Source organism: Malaya genurostris, chromosome 1, assembly GCF_030247185.1.
Source record: "Malaya genurostris strain Urasoe2022 chromosome 1, Malgen_1.1, whole genome shotgun sequence".
NCBI classification, from domain to species: domain Eukaryota; kingdom Metazoa; phylum Arthropoda; class Insecta; order Diptera; family Culicidae; genus Malaya; species Malaya genurostris.
The window spans coordinates 89876419-89898472 of NC_080570.1; the positions used below are offsets into that span (position 1 = coordinate 89876419).

The 22054-nt window shown below is 38.2% G+C and overlaps 1 protein-coding gene across 2 annotated transcripts in view; it reads right to left on the minus strand.

Moving 5' to 3' along the window:
* Positions 1 to 22054, minus strand: part of LOC131440685 (regucalcin-like) — an 84346-nt gene that overhangs the window by 43277 nt on the left and 19015 nt on the right. Inside the window, exons 1-3 of one of the 2 annotated variants that reach the window (XM_058612180.1) lie at positions 20051 to 20266; positions 19301 to 19375; positions 807 to 914 (exon numbers count right to left, since the gene is read on the minus strand). In XM_058612180.1, the coding sequence (XP_058468163.1) occupies positions 807 to 914; positions 19301 to 19355 (163 nt within the window). In that variant the 5' untranslated portion in view covers positions 19356 to 19375; positions 20051 to 20266. Of the gene's footprint in view, positions 1 to 806; positions 915 to 19300; positions 19376 to 20050; positions 20267 to 22054 lie in introns of those variants that run through there. The other variant, XM_058612181.1, reaches the window with a different exon arrangement.

Here is a 22054-nt window from a genome sequence, read left to right on the forward strand (position 1 = left end):
AGAAGATGTTCTTTGTTTCCTTAAAAGAAGCTTTGTCCACAAGGCCAACTCTAGCACTCTACAATCCACATGTCAATATTGAGCTACACACAGATGCAAGTAGAGTGGACCACGGTGCCATACTGATGCAGAAAGCAATGGATGATGGCTGTTTCCATCCCATCCATTACTATAGTCGAAAAACTTCGCAGGCGGAATCAAGTACCCGAGCTACGAGATGTCGTCGCTGCATTCATGGTCGCGAATTGTGGTTGTTGGAGGAGTTGAACTACAAGTTTGAACATAGGCCGGGTGTACGCATGAAGCATGTTGATGCTTTGAGCCGTGGTACAGCAGTTTAATTTTTGAAAGGGTGACGTGAACGATAAGAGATTGCATTGCATATGATACATATATATATATATATATATATATATATATATATATATATATATATATATATATATATATATATATATATATATATATATATATATATATATATATATATATATATATATATATATATATATATATATGTATATATATATATATATATATATATATATATATATATATATATATATATATATATATATATATATATATATATATATATATATATATATATATATATATATATATATATATATATATTGTGTCTCTTACATAAGAGCGTTAACACGACTACGCGATCGGTAAAGTAGGAAGGTGTGATTGTTTTTAGTACAGAGGGCAGTACTGTCCTTCATGTAATGCGAGATTACCGATCGCGAGTGATCTCGACCACGCTCTTATGTAACAGACTGTATACATATGGATCTTACCAATCTTAGCGGTGTATGTTGTGTTTCCAATATAATCGTAACGATGAATAGTTCCTCCATAGATATCATTGTAATATAAACTTTGTTGTTCTGAACACCAATGGGGCCCTGAAATTATATATAATAATAAACGATTATTACGGAAAAGCATACCATACATTTAAGAGTGGTTGTACGATGTTAACACTTGATAATACGAAGATTAAAGCGCTTTGGTGATATCTTTGTTTCGATGTCATATTTGTGAATAAGTTTTACGCAAAGGTTAACTGAAGACTAAATTTCATTTTAAGACTTTCTTAAAACCTAAGTGCACAATAATCGCCAACGGATAGGTTGTCGATTCCTTTTAACTCGTTCTTCTAGCTTCGGTACCTGAGTTCTTCAGTTTAACACTCCTAATACCAAGCCTCAAAAAGTTACGCGAAGCACCAAGCCTAAAAAAAAGGTGGAACGGTAACTTTGAGATGTCATAGCTCAGCTGTTTTTCAACGGATATCAATAAATTTTACACCCTCGAATTTTGTACAATTCGTAGATTATTTTAAGTATGTCATTATTGACAATCGGTTAGGAAAAATCAATGAAAATGTGATTTTTCCCGTTCCAAGTTTCTTTTCACGCACAAAAAATGCCCTATTTGCATTTATGCGGCACCAGCATTTTGAATAGAATTTTGAGAACTTCAACTTTCTCGCGTCACTTTGTTGTTAGTCAACCGATTTTCAAAATTTGTTCACCATTGGAATGGTACTAATTTCAGAAATAAAATGCACTAAAACATACGTAAAATAGAGTTGTCTACCTAAAGTTATAGAGAAAACTGTAAACAGTAGACAACAAAAAAGATGGGATTTTTTACAATGGTCATAAATATCTATATGTTTTTATACATTATTCGATTGCTAGTCAACCCAGCTACAATTTATGCTAAGCTGACGTTTCTGCACCATCAAAAACAACCCGAAAATATACAGTGTAAATGCGGAATTATATTGCCTAAAAATCTCAAGACAGAACAGTTACGTTATCGACTAATATAATTTATAGTTTTTTATATTTTGAAATCAATTTATTTATAATTTATTCAAAAATGGAGGCTTCGATTTTTTTCGATTTTTGTACTGTACTAAAGAATGAACATATAGATCCAAATAATTTTTATGTACATATAAAACAAACTCAATTGATATCTACTACAATTTTGAACTTGTTCAACATTTCCGTAGAATCTAAAAAACGGTGCAGGATCGGAAATTTTAAAATTTCTGTTATGCCTTCAACGTTTCAGTATACACTCTAACCTCAATTTACGCGCAAAGTCGTGGGTGCGTAAATTAAATTTCGCGTAAATTGAGATTTTATTGTATCAAAATATATTTTCATACTTCTATCGTTTGCAATCAATAGAAACTATAATTCTTAGAGACTCATAATTTGAATTTCACCAATAGATTTTTAGTTTTTAGATAAAACGGAAATTCTTAATTTTTGCGATGGCTTTGTACAATAAGAAAGTAGAACTTGAACTCGTGGTGTAATGATGCATTTCTCATCATCAACTAGTACAACCTACAGAGTAAAGCAGTTCTCAGATCGATAAGACCATTTCTGAGAAAACGAAGTAGGTTCCACTATTGCAGGTACTTCCGAATCAGGAGTCCGGGAACCGGTACAATCGAAGTCGGTTCGAGAAAAGTGACTGGGATCCATTTCCGAGTCTATAGTCACGATATCCGGTTGTTAATCGAAAACCGGGAATCAGAAAAGCCGACATCAATTTGTTTGGCCGTCTACTGACAATGACTATCGATTGGACTAGTATCAGGATAGCCAGAACCGGTTTATTTTATTTGTCCACTGATAATTACTATCGATTGGAATAGTCACGCGGTTAGTCTAGAATTTTATTTATGTTTTGTCGTGAATACGACTTACTTTACTATGGGGTGCCTTTTCAAAATTTACCCTCTGAGAGAGTGATAAGTTTTTGATCGTGAATATCTCTTGTTGTATCTAACGAATCAACATAATTTTTGCTACATGCCATCGGAAATATGATCACAATTTTATGATAAAATTTTCAGTTGTGTGACATAATCTCAAATAGTTCAAAATTAAACTTTTCTGAAATGTTTGGTATAAACGAGTATCAAAGAGGATAATTCATATGGCGCGTTTGCCTTTCTCGTATTTTGAAAGCTCATAGCTCAGTGATCTGTGGAAGGATTTATATAATCTAACTACCAATAGAATCGAAATTTTTCAACTTAAACGTGTATAGCAAGAGCATTGAAGTATTTCAATAGTACACTATTGAAAAACCTATCTCATTTGACCCATGTCAACACCAGCCAATCAGAACGCGTTCTGAGGAAGAGAAGAAAATAGCTGCTGCTGTACAACAAATCGTTCAAGAAAAATGTTTCCAAAAGTGGTGAATATCGTAGTGAGTTCCTCAATTTGGTCCTTCTGAATGCTAGAAACGAATCCCTACAGCATATTGATAGTCTCTTTCAATAAATTATGCAAATCCGAAATGAAATAATCGACATTGAAATTCTATATGCGGCTATTTTTATAGCCGTTAGGACCGCCCATTAGTGAAAAAGCTACAAACGAAATCACATAAAAGGAAATCTCTTAACAAAAATTGAATCAGTTTGGATTCTATCGCCACTGCGAGCAGATGTGTTTTGTGTCGTCTGCACAGCTAGTTTCGCTTTCGACAAGAGCGATTACGTCACAGCTGCCAGTCATTTCGATGGATGAAAAAGCAACGTTGGAGAGCATTATAAAAAATCAGCCGTTCTAATGGCTCTAAAATTTTTCTAAAGAACTATTAGGATTTGTTTTTCGCAAATCGCAGGTAATTATCCTCAGTTTAGTGCAAATCAAGAACAATTTGGTTAGATTTGTGCACTTTTCGCTGTGTGAAATTCACAGTAATCGAGATCAAGTGAAGCCTTTTTTTGCGAAAAATGTTCCGAGTTTAATATCGTAGAGAATTACGCAATTTGACCCTTCTGAATGCTGGAAATGAATCCCTACAGCATATTGATAGTTTTTTTTCAATAAATTATGCAAATCCGAAATGAAATAATCGACATAAAAATTCTGTATGCGGCTATTTTTATAGCCGTTAGGACCGCCCATTAGTGAAAAAGCTACAAACGAAATCACATAAAGGAAACTCTTAACAAAAATTGAATCAGTTTGGATTCTATCGCCACTGCGAGCAGATGTGTTTTGTGTCGTCTGCACAGCTAGTTTCGCTTTCGACAAGAGCGATTACGTCACAGCTGCCAGTCATTTCGATGGATGAAAAAGCAACGTTGGAGAGCATTATAAAAAATCAGCCGTTCTAATGGCTCTAAAATTTTTCTAAAGAACTATTAGGATTTGTTTTTCGCAAACCGCAGGTAATTATCCTCAGTTTAGTGCAAATCAAGAACAATTTGGTTAGATTTGTGCACTTTTCGCTGTGTGAAATTCACAGTAATCGAGATCAAGTGAAGCTTTTTTTTGCGAAAAATGTTCCGAGTTTAATATCGTAGAGAATTACGCAATTTGTCCCTTCTGAATGCTGGAAATGAATCGCTACAGCATATTGATAGTTTTTTTTCAATAAATTTGCAAATGCGAAATAAAATAATCGACATTAATATTCTGTATGCGACTATTTTTATAGCCGCTAGGACCGCCCATTAGTGAAAATGCTACAAACGAAATCACGTAAAAGAAAGCTCCTAACAAAAATCTAATCAGTTTGGATTCTATCGCCAATGCGAGCAGATGTATTTTGTGCCGTTTGCAAAGCTAGTTTCGCTTCCGATAAGAGTGATTACGTCACAGCTGCCAGTCATTTCGATGGATGAATAAGCATCGTTGGAAAGCATTATAAAAAATCAGCCGTTCTAATGGCTCTAAAAGTTTTCTGAAGAACTATTAGGATGTGTTGTTCGCAAATCGAAAGAAAATATCCTCAGTTTAGTGCAAATGTAGAACAGTTTGGTTAGATTCTTGCACTTTTCGCTGTGTGAAATTCACAGTAATCGAGATCAAGTGAAGCCTTCTTTGTTTTTGCGAAAAATGTGGAAAAGGGGAATGCTTGCATAATTCATACAATTGATCAACTATTTGATATTCGGAAGTGTTAAGGAACATGTCATTTGTTTTCGTATTCACGACATCCAGTTATGTCTCTGACATTACCCACCCGCCTTTTTTTGTTTCGCCACTTTAAGTGACTGTATTAATTTTCAACAGACTTCACCCTATAATTCCGGAACCAGAAGTCGCATTCTGATGGAACTTTGGAGTTTTATATAGGACTATGAGACCTTTCATTTGAACCTAATTTTGGTTAAATCTGCCACGCCATCTCTGAGCAAAGTGATGAAATAATTTGAAATTGTAATTTTTATACTAATCACCTTGTAATTTCGGAACCGGAAGTTGAATCGAAATGGAATTCAGGAACTTTGTAAAAGACAATTATACCTTTCATTTGAATCTAAGTTTTGAGAATCGGTTCAGCAATCTCTGAGAAAAGTTATTGCACATATTTTCATTTTTTTGCACAATAAAATTCAAAAGTCGGTTTTCACAGTGATTACATAACCTTTCCATATGAGAAAGGCAAAAAGTTTTGAAAATTTCTGTATTTATGCCGTTTGTTTTTAGATTCTCCTTAAGAACATTGAGTTTAATTTGTTATAAATAATCGTGAGTATTAATAACAATAATTAAGTGTATAAAAAGTGTATGTCACCGCTTTAAGTTCTAAGTATTTTGTAAAAATAACTAAAATTTGAAATTTTTTAGTGTTTGTCATTTAGTTTTAGATGTTTTTAATATAAAAAACTGCTAGTTTAGCCCTATTTGTAACTGGTTTTATTAGCAATCCAATGGTGTATAAAAATATATAAGTCATCGCTTTGAATTCAGAGATATTTACGACCATTGTAAAAAATCCCATCTTTTTTGTGGTCTTCTGTTTACAGTTTTCTCTATAACTTAAGGTAGACAACTCTATTTTACGAATGTTTCAGTGCATTTTCTTTCTGAAACTAGTGCCATTCCAATGGTGAACAAATTTTGAAAATCGGTTTACTATCAACAAAGTTATGACTCGATAAAGTTGGAGCTCTCAATATTCAGTCGCGACGTTGATGCCAAAGGAAACAAAATTAGATAGCAGATAGGGCATTTTTTGCGCCTGAAAAAAAACCTGGAACGGGGAAAATCACATTTTCATTGATTTTTCCTAACCGATTGTCAATAATGATATACTTAAAATAATCTACGAACTGTACAAAATTCGAGGGTGTAAAATTGAGATCCTTTGAAAAACAGTTGAGCTATGACAGCTCAAGTTTACCGTTCCAACTTTTTTTCGGGCTTGGTATTTGGAGTGTTAATCCGTCGCTTATAATGTTCCAGGTCTAACTTTTCTAACTTAGCGCCAGACAGCGCGGCACCGGAAAAGACCTTTTCTGTGCTCAGGTTTCAGCGTAAATTACAAATATACTATCGGTCGATCACATGAATTTTGATTTTATGACAATCCATCACAATTTTCTGAATTTGCTAAATATTTTTCTGGATTATTTGCTTCATTTGACCTGTCCGTGCGTTCCGCATCACTTTCATCAGTACGACCACATCTAAAATTAAAATGCCACCACAAATCCTTGGTTTTTATAAAGCAGAGACTAGGTAACACTTTTCAAATCATTGGTGGGCTTGCAAAATATTTTGTCGTGAATACGACTTACTTTACTATGGGATAGTTTTTTTAAAATTTACCCCCTGAGAGAGTGATAAGTTTTTGATCGTGAATATCTCTTGTTGTATCTAACGAATTGCTACATGCCATCGGAAATATGATTACAATTTTATGATAAAATTTTCACTTGTGGGACATAATCTCAAAAAATGCTAAATTCAACTTTTCTGAAATGTTTGATATCAACGAGGAAAACACATGACACTTGTTTGCCTCTATCGTATTTTGAAAGCTCATAGCTCAATGATCTGTGGAAAGATTTATATAATCTAACTACCAATAGATTTGAAATTTTTCTATTTGAACGTGTGATGCAACAATATTGAAGTGTTTCAATTGTATACTATTGAAAAACCTATATGATTTGACCCATGTCAGCCAACCAGATCGCGATCTGAAGAAGAGAACAAAATATCGGCTGCTCCATCGATATAAAAGATAAAGATTTCACTTTTTCTATTATTTTCTGAGTAACCCTTGCCGAAGCGTGATGTATCTATTAACATTTTTTCCTGAAAACCATGGAATTCTATTCACGGTAGCACAATGCAATAGCAATATCTTCCTAGATCATTATCTGACCAGCTACGTTGCCAATTGCAAATGTTTTAGCGATACTTACTCTTACTCTTTCAGTCGTAGACCACGCGGGTCTCTGCTGTATACAGGAGGCGTTTCCATTCAACTCGGTGCATTGCTGTTCGCCGCCAGCCTCGGTAGCTGCGAAGGGTCCGCAGGTCGTCCTCAATTTGCTCGATCCATCTTGCCAGCTGTGCGCCTCTTCTTCTTATACCGGTAGGATCATTGTCGAGGATCATTTTAACCGGGTTGTTCTCCGACATTCTAACAACATGCCCGGCCCACCGTAACCGCCCGACCTTGGCCGTTTGGACGAGGGTTGGTCCTCTCAGCAACTGGTGCAGTTCATGGTTCATTCGCCTTCTCCACGTACCGTCTTCCATCCGCACTCCGCCGAAGATGGTTCGCAACACCTTCCGTTCAAAAACACCTAGTGCGCGTTGATCCTCCGCAAGCATTGTCCAGGACTCGTGCCCGTAGAGGATAACCGGTCTAATCAGCGTTTTGTAGATAGTTAACTTCGTACGACGGCGAATTTTGCTCGATCGAAGCGTCCTGCGCAGTCCGAAGTAAGCACGATTTCCTGACAATATGCGTCTCTGAATTTCTCTGCTGGTGTCATTATCGGCAGTCACCAGTTAGCCCAAGTACACGAACTCGTCGACCATTTCGATTTCATCACCACCAATCAGAACTCGTAATGGGTGGCTGACGTTATCTTCTCTCGAGCCCCTGCCTTTCATGTACTTTGTCTTTGACACATTGATGTCTAGTCCGATCCGCTTGGCCTCAGCTTTTAGTCCGATGTACGTATCTTCCATCTTCTCAAAGTTGCGTGCTATAATATCAATATCATCAGCGAAACCAAGTAGCTGGACGGACTTTCTGAAAATCGTGCCACTCGTGTCTATCCTCGCTCTTCTTATCACACCCTCCAAAGCAATGTTGAATAGCAGACACGAAAGGCCATCACCTTGCCGTAGCCCTCTGCGAGTTTCGAAGGGACTCGAGTTGATCCCCAATACTCGAACAACACACATCACTCGATCTATCGTAGCCTTGACCAATCGTATCAGTTTGTCCGGGAATCCGTAGTCGTGCATGATTTTACGTAGCTGTTCTTGATCGATTGTGTCGTAGGCTGATTTGAAATCGATGAATAAGTGATGTGTGGGCACATTGTATTCGCGGCACTTTTGCAACACCTGGCGGATGGCGAACACTTGGTCCGTAGTAGCGCGTTCGCCCATAAATCCTGCCTGATATTGTCCCACGAATTCGTTTGCAATCGGTGAAAGTCGACGGCATAAGATTTGGGAGAGTACCTATCGCGCGGTAATTGCAGCAATCCAGCTTATCGCCCTTTTTGTAGATGGGACACACGATTCCTTCCATCCATTCCTCCGGTAAAATCTCGTCCTCCCAGATCTTGGTAACGACCCAGTGCAGTGCTTTCACTAGTGCATTACCACCGTGTTTTAGTAGCTCGCTTGGTAGTTGGTCAACGCCAGCGGCCTTATTATTTTTCAACCGGCTTACCACCTCCTCCACTTCTTGGAAATTTGGGACTGGCAGTCTATCGTCCTCCGCACGCGTTCCCAAGTTCGTTACCGCGCCGCCACTTTCGTATTCCGCCACATCGCCATTGAGGTGCTCGTCGAAATACTGCCGCCACCTCTCGATCACCTCACAGTCGTTCGTGAGAAGATGGTGTCCTTGCACATATCGGCCTGTGGCACATGGCCTCTGCGCGAACGGTTCACCTTCTCGTAGAACTTCCTTGTGTCATTAGCACGGAACAGCTGTTCCATCGCTTCGCGATCTCGGTCTTCCTGTTGGCGCTTTTTTCTACGGGATACCGAGTTATCCTGTCGCAGCCTGCGAAACCTAGCGACTTGCAGTTCCATGTTCCAAGTTTCCAATCGTAGTCCTTTTTTCGTTGCGTGGGTCTATGCCGATTTTTCCGGATCCTATTCTCTCCTGTATCATTCGTAATAGGTGTTTCACGGGCGGCTTATTAGGCCTGCGCCAACCCCCCGTCTCGCCGGAGGATCATCGTGCTTGCTCTGTTTAACGTCCCAACTAGCACTAGGACGATCCCGTTGGTGGGGTTGCCACCTTGGATTTAGCTGGACGGGATACAGCATTTCTTACTCAGCCGCTGGATACCAGAACAGACGCTGTTTGAAGCCGCTCCTAACATGGAGTACAGACGCTCCGACATCCTCTAAAGAGGACCCCCTTCCCTATCAGCATACGACCAAGGTCCCACCGGGGTTGGTTACCCGATCTTTCCTATGGTTGCTCGTACCCCAGCCGGCACCGCGGGGAGGTAGGGATAGGAGTTACTGGACAAGAGGCTAAGAACCACATTGGGGCCTGAATTGCGCATTGTCCAGTCCTTTACCAACCAAATGTTTTAGCGATACTATTAATATTATTATTATTGCTGCAATTGTCTCTTATTAAATTTCGTGACGAATCAGATATCTTTATACTTAAAAGTTTTCAAAAATAATAAACTACAAATTTGTTGTACCTAGCCTATTGTTTCAATTGTGCGTCTTTTTTACTCGGTATTCTACATTCAACTGACCGACGGTAATGTTATACAGTACCTATCGTTAGATGTATATATGTATTGGTTTCTCTAAGAACATTTGTGTGGAACTAAATGAAAATACAGGGTGGTTCCAAATCAAGTAATTATTACACACTTTCTGTTTATAAAAAAAAAACTCCTTCCTTAGAACTGCCATTCACCGTAGTGAATGGGGGCATTGATAGCACGACCGCTGCGAGATACTCGACAGCCGTTGTTCGGTTCTGTTACAGCTGTCGGTATGTTATGCATTGCATTACTTTCATTGAATTCCAATTGATTCATAGACTCAGTGTCCTGATCCATTAATAGATCTGAGTGTCGTAAAACATCAAAAGACTCAGTTGTGGATGGAACATTATCGGTGGCGTACTGAAAATGAAGCATCTCAAGTGTACCTCTATTTTACGACTGTGTATGTGGATCCCTTGTTTTAGTACAACGTTCAATTCTTCAACAAAGGGAAGTAGGAACGAGTTAACATTTTTTTATTTACCTAGAAAGATTTATATTAATTTTAAACCATTTTTCTTAAATAATATGTATTTTTATACTTGAACCAGTAAATATTCCAACAATGTGTGGGATACCACTTCCAACTTATGAATATTCACTAGAATTGGCCGTAGAGATGCCGTAGAACTATTACTAATTTGAAGCCTATCAATATTCACATTTAAAGAAATCTTGTTTATAGTTTGGTTTATTTTGGACGTCAACACATGTTCGAGTACCTTTCGTAGTCCTTAGTGCCAATAACTGCCACCCATCTCATCATAAGGTGTTTTCATAAGGGTTCTAGCATCAGTCGGAAGTACATTATACGGATTTGAGAATTTTTAGTAGAGAATTTGGAGCTGTGTGTTTGATCTGGTGGTCAATAGCCCATGATTCTTTGATCTTCTTTCAAATTATACATACTGCTCTTATATCGTTTGAAAACGTTTGCATCCACTTATTCATTATTACTATGAAAATTTTCGTGTTGATCATTCGAAAACCAATTATTTAGTGTGAAGAAATTACACCGTTCCTGTGTTCTTGTAATGGTAGGAATATTATTTTGAATAGCTGTTAACTCGATATTCGTCTGCGCTTGACTCTTCACAACAAGATCCATTGCCAGACTCAACAAAATCTTTTTCTTTTTACGGAAAGCACCATTCCGCTTAACTTTTCCCCACAACTGATTTTTTAAACCTTTAAGCATTCCGAAATACACATTGTCTATGCATTCATTTTAGAATTGTTAAACCACAATTACAACATATCCAGGTTCTTGATAAGTTGTACAATCGTGAGAGTTGCTCTTATTTTATATAAATATGGGAATATTATTTTCAAAACTTGAATAAATGCTAGTGCAACGTGGTGCAGTTTCTAAAACGATTGTGCAGCAATCATTTTTGAAACTTCTAGAGTTGTTCTCCTATGATTTTTTCGGTACTATTGAGAAACTCAACAGTGATAAGTTGCACGATTGATTTTAATTCGTTTAAAAAAAATTAAAGGCTTGTATGCAAGGCATGACCGAGCCCAATTACATTAAAAATGAAACATTTCTAGGGTTCGCATAATAAATACAAAAATAAAGATGATAATGATAATGATACACTAAACTAAAAACTTTTTCAAGCGACTAACTACAAAATTGCCCTAGTTCAATCGCTTAGATTGTTAGCGAATGATAAAATTGACAATTAGATTCATTCATGATAACTGATTCTATCAGACATCATATTAACAAGATATCCAGCTCTCACAGTCCGCATCGAATTTCGTTCATAGAAGAAGGGGAGAGAAATTTGCGCGCCAAAATAGCAACACTGCGCACTGTAGTTCGATTTCGCGTTGCTTGACTGTAGTTTGATATCGCTCCAAACTGACATGGTCTGATTCTTTCATTTTTGATTCCTTTCTACAAATTTTTACATTATTAGGTTTTTGAATACTTTCAATTTCAATTCTATTCAAACGATACATGTAAAATTGCAGGTCAGCTTATCTTGAGTTCATCTTTGATACTATATGATATTGCATTTAATTGCTTTGGCTGCTCGGCCATCTATGGAAGTTGTCCATCAATGTCAACTTCCCTTTCTGAGCAGCCTAGATAGATTTGTAGTGTCGGTAGCGGTTTCCCAACTGGCTAAGAATAATGCTACGGTTCACCTGTACCGGTGGTATAAGTCCACCAGACAGGTAAGCCGTGTGGCATCCGGCGGAATTATTTTTTACCAAGAATTGATCCACTGGTTTCCTGTTCCATGTCAAATAGGCCACAAAAATACGAACTCCTAAGTCAACGTGTATTTTCATGCCGAGAACTGAATGGCTGCAGGAGGTTAAACAATGCAGTCGTGAACGGAATATCTTGGGTTTTCCCCTTACTGGATACACGCAATGCTTAGCAATCGACTTCCCGACATCGACATTGTCTTCAATCGCCATTGCTTCGGCAAGCAGAGATTAGAAAGCTAAGTGTCTGTGGGTGTCCTCAAGGTGGTGTACTATCCCCACTTTTATGGAACCTAGTCGCTGATGGTTTGTTAAGGAAACTTAATAACCTTGAATTTCCGGCTAATGCCTACGATTATCATATATTGATGACCGGTATAAGCATTAAAACTCTCTTCAATTTTATGCAGCAAGCCCTGCGATCTGTTCAACAATGGTGTTGTCAGGTTGGATTATCTGTAAATCCGGGCAAAACATCTATGGTGCTTTTCACTCATCGTAGGAGAATCACAGGAGCTCGTCCGTTACAGTTCTTCGGTTCAGAGGTCACTGTGGTTGATCAAGTTAAATACGTCGGAGTTATTCTTGATCCAAAACTGAATTGGCCTGCTCACATTGACTTCAGGATTAAAAGAGCTTGCATGGCTTTCGGCCAATGCAGACGAGCTTTTGAAAAATCATGGGGACTCAAACCCAGATACATTCATTGGATCTACACAACTATAGTTAGACCAATTTTAGCATACGGATGTCTTGTATGGAGACAGAAAGGAGAAGTCGCGACAGTTCAGTCGAAGCTCAATCATCTCCAAAGGATGGTCCTAATGGCGATGACAGCATTCACGACAACTCCTACTGCTGCTCTAGAAGCACTACTGTGCATTAAACCACTACACGTGTTACTAAAACAAGAAGCATTATCTTGTGCATACCGTCTTAAGGTTACAGGGCTTTGGAACAGTAACCCTATAGATTATGCTACTAGCCACACTCGCTTGTGGTCTCACGTCTCAGTATTTACTCACTCCTAGTGACCTTACTCTCACATGCAGTTTTCCGTTCAAAACATTCAATGTGAGCTATCCTCTTCATGAGGAATGGTTGACTGGTTATTTGGAACGACAACTTGATGAACACATAGTTTATTATACGGACGGTTCTCTGTTGAATGGTCGTGCTGGTGCTGGTGTCTACTGTCGTGAAATGAGGCTAGAGCAGTCTCATTAACTTGGTACCCGGCCATTCTGGTATTACTGTAAATGAATGGGCTGATAAGTTGACTAAAGCTGGTGCAACGAATGATTTCGTTGGTCCGGAACCAGTTTTACCACTTTCAACTAGTTGGATAAAGCACAAGATTCGTTCTTGGGATGCATCCAAACGTGCCAGCAACTGGCGCATTTGCAAACTTGCGCTCAGACAAAAGCATTTTAATCAGATTTAAATCTGAATTTCTGTATTCACCTTGAATATGTTTTTAGCAGATTGTTTGACATCCTTTATGGTGTGCCGAATTTACTTCTGCTCATACATAATGCGAATCTTTCTGCATTCTTCCGGGAATGCAGAATAGTGTCGCTTTTGTAAAATCTCTAAATCCTCTCGGGGGTTGGAGGTTTTATTAACCATGCATTTTTGGCACCTACAGATCGTTCAGCATCCTTTCGGGGATGCAGAACGATTTATTTCTTTATGTTTTGTGCTGTTTTCCCACCTCATCCACTTCCCGATTCCCTTCCATATTCCTTTTATCCTTCACTTCCCATCAGGAAGTTGATGAGAAGCTACGGCAAGGCACAAATCTCCAAATAACTAGGGAACGTGACACTTGAGCGAAAAAGTTCTGATTCCTGATATGATATTGCATTTAATAGTTCTGTATATAAGTCTAATTTATACTACTAAACCAAGAAGGCCGCTTTAAGATAAGTTTCAGAATTTAATTTTGAATCTGTTGACGCGTTTTATTGCTGGTGGGACAACGACTTCTTCAAATTGATACTGCATAACGAATCGCTTTGCATTGCATTGATACACTTAGTCTGGATTTTGTCTACGTCGTTCTAAGAAGCAATATTACACCAGAATATTATGCTCCGTCTAATCATTCTAACCATTCAATTAAGTTACACGATTATATGTCTCCGGCTTTCCAGTGTTGGTAGATTGATGAGTCGACAGCGATCCTCGTAAGAGGGGAGATGAACGGGATCCGACCAAGGCAGTAGACGTAGTGCGTATCGTATGAAGCTCCTTTGCACGCTTTCAATTCTTCTGATATGGACACAATGGAACGGTGCCCATACCGGAACGGCGTATTCTAAAATACTGCGAACAACTGAACAGTACAAAGTTTTTAGGCAATAGATGTCTTCGAACGACTGTGTATTCCGACGGATGAAACCCAACATGGAAAAGGCCTTCGCGGTGATTAGTCCGACGTGTTCCGAGAAGCGTAGTTTGTTATCCAAATAGACTCCAAGATCCTTTATTATAGTGACTCGTTCAATACTTGTTGTGGAAATTTTATAGTCGAAAACAGTTGAAGTACGTAAACGAGAAAATGTGACAGCATTACATTTACGAATGTTGATCTCCATGCCATTGATATTACACCAATCGATAAGTGTTTCAATATCAGATTGCAGTGCGTAACAATCCAGTATAGATATAATACTGCGAAAAATCTTCAAATCGTGTGCGTATAATAATTTTGGGGATTTTATCACCTTGCAGAGATCGTTGATAAATAGAACGAATATTAACGGACCAAGATGGCTTCCTTGTGGTACGCCCGAAGATATATCGAACGATGAGGATGTTATGTTTCCTATACGTACGAAAGCGCTGCGTCCAGTCAAGTATGTCCAAATCCACTGAGTAAGCCAATCTGGAAATCCGAGTTTTTTTAAATTTTTCAACAGCAAGACGGTGAGGGACTTTGTCGAATGCTTTTGATAAGTCGACGTAAATGGCATCCACTTGCTGCCGTTTCTGCATTTTCTCGATTAAACCGGAAAGGTAGCACATCAAATTTGTTGTTGTAGAACGTTTTCTTACAAAACCGTGTTGTTCTTCGGCGATTATGTGATGAACAGAGTCATATATGGTATCATGAACCATGCTTTCAAGTATTTTCGGTAAACAGCTGAGGATTGAAATTGAGCGATAATTTTTCACATCGTGAACACTACCACTCTTGTGAATCGGAATTATTGAAGCAGTTTTCCATGCACTAGGAAATACGCAATCGGTGAACGATCGGTTGAAGATTATGGATACTGGGAAGGCAAGAGAGGCTGCACAGTTTTTGATGAAAGAAGGAGGTAGTCCGTCCGGTCCAGCACCTTTCGAGGCATCAATCGTCAACAGCTTTCTAGTGACGTCTGGGAGACCAAAAACTAAGCGTGGTATGTCCAGGTTTTAATGGGCCAAACCACTCAAGTACGGTTCTGACAAATGTGGTGAGTTGTTACTTAGCACACTTTGAAGGAAGGACGAGAATAGGTTAGCAGTGCCTAGTGATGTTTCAGCAGATTCACCATTGTAGCGTACGTTTATAGGTATACCGTTCGATTTTTTGCGGCTAGTGACGTATTTCCAAAATAATGTTGGATTATCCTTCACATTGCTTTCGATTTGCTGTATGTAATTGCGAAAACAAGACACATGGAAAGAGTTATATTGACGTTCTATTTCACGTGACTCGGCTTTGTGCCGTGTGGATTTGGTTTTAAAATAACGGTTCTTCGCCTTCCGCAATCGGTTGCGCAAATGTTGAAGTTCAGAACTCCACCATGGTTGGTTGAATTTTTTCCGACGAAAACGTTGTTTAATTGATACATTATTTCCAATGATTTCGTACAATTTTGAATAAAATAATGAAACGGCATCATCGATAGTATCACCTCGTATAATTTCAGCCCAATCAACTTCGGATATCACTTCGTTCAGATTAGAATAGTCAGTCCTACTGAAATCATAAGTTGTTTCGTTTTGGTCTGAGACACGAGCATCTGCGAACTGTAGGTGAAGCAGAAATGGTTTATGGTGACGGTCGACTTTCATCAGTGGCATAGGTGGTTCAAGTAAATCAATCAACTCTGGATCATTGGTGAACGCTAGATCTAATAATCGACCATTAGCGTTTATGAAATTGTTGATCTGTCGCAGTCCACTGGATAACAACTTTTCAACTAATACAATTTCATGTTCCGATGAAGCATTAACTGGCAACAGTGAATTAGTATCTTCTTCAAACTGCCAATCTAAGTGAGGCAAGTTGTAGTCACCCATAACAATAATACCATCATTTTCGGCTGCTTGTGTGAAGAGATCGTTAACACAAGAGGAGTGCGCTTGGTACGATGCAACGTCTGAGTTCGGTGGAAGATAGATTGTGCAGATGAAAAGAGAGAAAAATTTTAGTTTTATCCGAACGGTCGCTTGTTCTAGTTGTTGGCTGTTTTCTATTGTGACGGAGGAGCTATTCAGTTCTCTTTTTACACCGATTAACACCCCGCCACCTCGTTGAAATGAACTGGTATCGGAATTTCGATCACATCGATATAAACAGTAGTTTTTGGTGATTTCACTGCTTGTGATATTTTCGTGCAGCCATGTTTCCGTTAGTACTACGACGTCGTAATCGCACTCTGTAAGTGCTAAAAACAGATCGTTTGTTTTCGTGCGAAGACCTCTTACGTTCTGGTAGTAAAGTGTAAATGAGTGTGGGGCGGAATCGGACGGTGGTTCATCAACGGACTCGATACTTCGGTCTCGAACGGGAATTGAGCTGTGAATCCGGTTGGGGTTTGTTCGTAGCGGCGACCTATTGGTTGACTGCTGATTCACTCTGTGACGGTTGAAAGCGAAAAGAAGTGCGTGTCGTTGTTTTGCGATCAAAATCAAATTGTCGGAACGTGATTCCCTTTTGCCATGTCTCCGCTAACAATGCCGTATCTTTGTACTGCAGACCGATTCCCACTTTAAACGAGACGAAAGTTGTTCATTGAGACTTTTGCCTTTCGGAACTAACTTTGTTACGTTTATAGTATCGTCGATGTTAAGGTTATGCTTTACTAAGTCAGTTACCTGCTCAGTAGTGGCTTCGGGTGCAAAACCAGAAAGATACATCCAAAAATGTTCACTCTCAGACAGTTTTGCAGCAAGGGGGACTGTAACACCCGGTACCGTATCTTTTATACCGACAAATTCACGGTTCGAACTGGAACTACTTTCCACAGCATCCAGCAGTCGCCGTTTTTTTCTAACAATTTGGCCAGTGGTAATATCAAAAATCCGATGTGGTGTAGTGTTACTTACGGTCGTATGATTTAGAATTTGGTTTATTTTTGCTGTGTTTTGTTCTATCTCCCTTTTCAGCTCCTGCAGTGTTTTAAGATGTTCATCATTTATTAACTGCTGGACCGAATTGGTTGATAATATTGCGTTACGAAATGTTGCGTTTTCCATTATCTTAGTACAGGCATTACACATCCAGTGCATGTTGGTTTTAGAGACGATTAAGTCTCTTTCGACCGTGGAAAGTTTAGCGCACTTCAGGTGGAAAGATGAGCGACAGAAACCTCGGCAAATAATTTTATCTTCCACATTCAATTCGCAAGCACAAGCGTTACACAACAATACGACCTCCATTGTGTTTTCGTACACAAGAGCACCTTCGTACGAAACGATGAATTTTTTTCCGAAAATACAGCAAAATATGTTCACGACACTATTCAGCTTGAAGTCGATACGTTGAAGAAATCGGTTTTATTGACGAAATAAATCTAACGATGACTCGGATATATGAAAGCAAGTAAAAAAACCAATGATTGGTCACGAGCAATACTCAAACACAACTTGGTTGTTTACCTTACACTCCCTTACACTTATTCAAGTGTTCATACACGTTATGCACCTTATACAGTGGATCTAATCATTATTTTATATTCGGTGTCTATCGACCTGTTTCCTCAAATCAGAAACAAGATCGAATAAATAGAACATTTTAAAATGATTAAAAGCGAATGGGATTGAAATGAGTTCCTTCAAATTGACAGGATACAAGTTGCAAGGCGTACAAGACGGTTACTAATAATCTAACAAACCATACCTCCCCACCACAAACGAACCATGCTTTGCCGCAACAATTCCGACAAGCAATCACTGGCTGAGCATTTAATAACATAAAATAATTTCACTGCGGGAAAAAAGCAGTCTTGGCATTACATTCCTCTCGTGGAATTTGGCCGTTCTGTTTCAATAGACTTCGCAGCCGATTCATAGCGTACAGAATCACTGCATGGCTAGTACTACTATCCTGCTGACACTAAGAATCCTTCCAGGTCGGGGCTCGAATATACGACAACTTGTTTGTAGGCCCAGCGCCTTATGCATTGAACCGCCAACCAGGTAACAACGGGAAACAGACTGCAATTCTTTTCCCCGGTTGACTGTAAGATCAACTTTTCTAACTCATACAGGAAATCTTCGAAAAAGACGACTTAATCCACCTAGTGATTTAATAGTGCTTATCTCTTCTCATTTAATGAACTTTTTCTTCTCTGAGCTAATATAATAAGCAATTTTTGATAGATCCTAAACATTCAAGATTCATTCGAATATATCAGAAATGTGTTAATTACATCTACGCCACATTTTTATTTAGATTTGTTATTGTAATGTGTATTAATTTTAACATGATTGAGATTTTAGTTGGGTGTTTAAGTACAACTGATGATTTTTCAGCCCTACACACCTAATTCAGTACAGTACAGAATCACTGCATGGCTAGTACTACGATCCTGCTGACACTAAGAATCCTTCCAGGTCGGGGCTCGAATATACGACAACTTGTTTGTAGGCCCAGCGCCTTATGCATTGAACCGCAAACCAGGTAACAACGGGAAACAGACTGCAATTCTTGTCCCCGGTTGACTGTAAGATCAACTTTTCTAACTCATACAGGAAATCTTCGAAAAAGACGACTTAATCCACCTAGTGATTTAATAGTGCTTATCTCTTCTCATTTAATGAACTTTTCCTTCTCTGATCTAATTTAATAAGCAATTTTTGATAGATCCTAAACATTCAAGATTCATTCGAATATATCAGAAATGTGTTAATTACATCTATGCCACATTTTTATTTGAATTTGTTATTGTAATGTGTATTAATTTTAACATGATTGAGATTTTAGTTGGGTGTTTAAGTACAACTGATGATTTTTCAGCCCTACACACCTAATAATACTTTATTAGGTACGTCTGTTCAACTTACCTTCTCCTAAAACACTAAAAGGGGATGGTAGTTGCTCAACGTTATAGGAAGTCATCGTTGCCGCTATAGTGTTATCTGAAAAAGTATGTATATTATAATCAGAACAACTAATATCTACTTTAATACATATTTTAATGAAATTAAGTCTTCCTCATATATGTTTATAATTACAGTAGTTGTGTTCAACTATACCATTTCCCAAACTATTCTCAAACGAGAATCGACTATCAAGGACTTAGGAGTTCTGTTCCATTCAAAACTTAAATACAAGGATCATGTAGAATATACAATATATACAATGGCGGATTTGTTACAATCTCGAACTGATTGCTCCGAATTGTTACATAAACTATACAGTCAATGTAGCTCTACGAGTTAGAGACAGCAGATCTGACTCTAACTTATGGTTTTAGTATATGAGATGGCTACTGAAGCTGAGATGAATGGTGGTACCATCATCGAATTTCTACATGCGGAAAACAAAAATATAAAACATCTACTCACCAAACCCGTTCAGAAAATACCCATACCTTTATATCCCACAGTATGGAAAAAATCATCATTTACGAAATTCAAACTATTACTAAATTGAATGTCTCAGATTTCATAACCAAGAGCTAATTCTTAATAATACTTTATTGGTTTATTGGTGCCACCAAGAAAATATATGTTTAATTTGTTTATTCCTAAGTAGTCCACAAACTCACTCTTTAAAACAATTATAACTAAGAGCTTCATATACGTACTAACCATAAGAAGTATTTTATCATTCATCTAATAGATCTTGGAACTTGAATACACTCTTCCAAAGAAACTGTTGACGATAATTCCAATCTTTCTCACGGGACTCGGCAAGAACGGACTAAACGGTGAAGTACTCCGACAACGACGATAACTTTCGTAAGAAAAAAAAACTTTTATACTCAGCAGGGAGATTTCTTTTTGTGCAAAGGAATGCTTGTTCCCTCTTCGACAGTTCAAACAAAAAAGTAAAAGTGTATTCAGTTTGATTTGACAGTAGGTAAGTATGAGCAACGCAATCGAGCGCAATGTAAGTGTATTACAGTTAGGTAGGTATTTGTATGGTAGGTATATTTAACAAATTATGTTTAAGGTAAGTGTTTTATTACAAATCACATTTTAATCATTTATGCAACTTTAATTTTATGCAAACGGAGCTAGACATGTTAGTTGTACTAACACACACAGGCCTCCCGTGAAACGGTCCGTTTCAACTATTCATAACCAATGTTGCTCGAATATCAAAAATACAACGAATGTCTATGATCATCGTTCGCTTTCCTTCGCCTTTGTTCGATAATCGTTCTTGTATTCGGACTTGTCCGTATATTCGGGCGCGAACGAAGCCGACGCTGCTTCGTTACTTGCACGAATATCTATTCCTTGCAGTTGTTATTCGCATTGGACATACCCCCGAATGACTACACGCGAATATCGAACGAATATTCATACAGCGATCATCGCCAAACCTAATTCGCGATGATCGTTCGTGCTGTCTTTGAAACATGCAAATTAAGATGTTTCCCCCGCACTATTACCATAGTCTTATGTGTATGTGATGAACCATATTCCAGCATTATCCCATTACTGCTATCCAACGAGATAAGATGAATTTATTAGATGAAGAATGCTTTGCGAAGAATGGAAACCAACGATCTTCGCCGTGACGCTATTCGAACCAATTCGAAAAATAAAATAAATGAACGAATGACAAACGAATGTATAAAACGAACATGCACGATGTATACCAGCAGCGAAGAATGGATTAGTATATTCGGGTTCTCTACGATTATTGCTTATTCCTTTTGCACCCTTCTCTCTTTCGAGCAGTGAATAGTTCAACGTTGTTCGAGACTGGCATATTCGAAGGCAGTATAATCACAGCAAGGATGCGTGAATGAATTAGTTACACGAAGAATATTTGCAACATTGTTCATAACTTCTATCCTTAATACTCATGGTTGATCGCTTGGAACTAACTGATTCATGAGCATCCAGAGGAAGGAGATAAACTTCAGTCATAGCGCGTTTGTAGATTCCTTTAGCAGTGCGAACCTCTACAACTCGCATATGTCCATCATCTCCCGTAGTAGCTGTCACTATGCGACCGAGATTCCACTGTAATGGTGGCGGGTTTTCTTGCTTCAATAGGACTAATGATCCCACCTTGACTTCATCACGGACGTATTCCCGTAAAAAAATAAACCATTGATTTTACAGCATAAACAATTGATTTAAGATTAGATATATGGGTTACAATACATTTTATTGTGTCTTGTAGAGATGGTCGGGTATAGAAATTCTTATACCCGAACCCGACCCGTACCCGAGTGATCAGCAAAAAAAATTACCCGTACCCGACCCGTACCCGATTAAAAATTTAAAAAATTACCCGTACCCGATCAATAATACAAAAAAATTACCCGTACCCGAACCGTACCCAAAAAAAAAAAAAAATTTACCCGTACCCGACCCGTACCCGATTAAAAATTACCTGTACCCGTACCCGACCCGAATGAGTAGTAAAAATTTTACCAAAATTCAGTATGGAAAAAATAAAGTGTTTTAGATATCGAGCCGTATCAGGCTCTAGTTGGTAAGAAAAATACATTAAAATGCTTGTTTACTTTTAAACATATAAATACAATGTGAAGCATGAATAATGTAATGTAACTTTTTTTTAAACATGCAAACCATTTTCGTTCAGCGGAAGGATACAACTAAGTTTCTGTC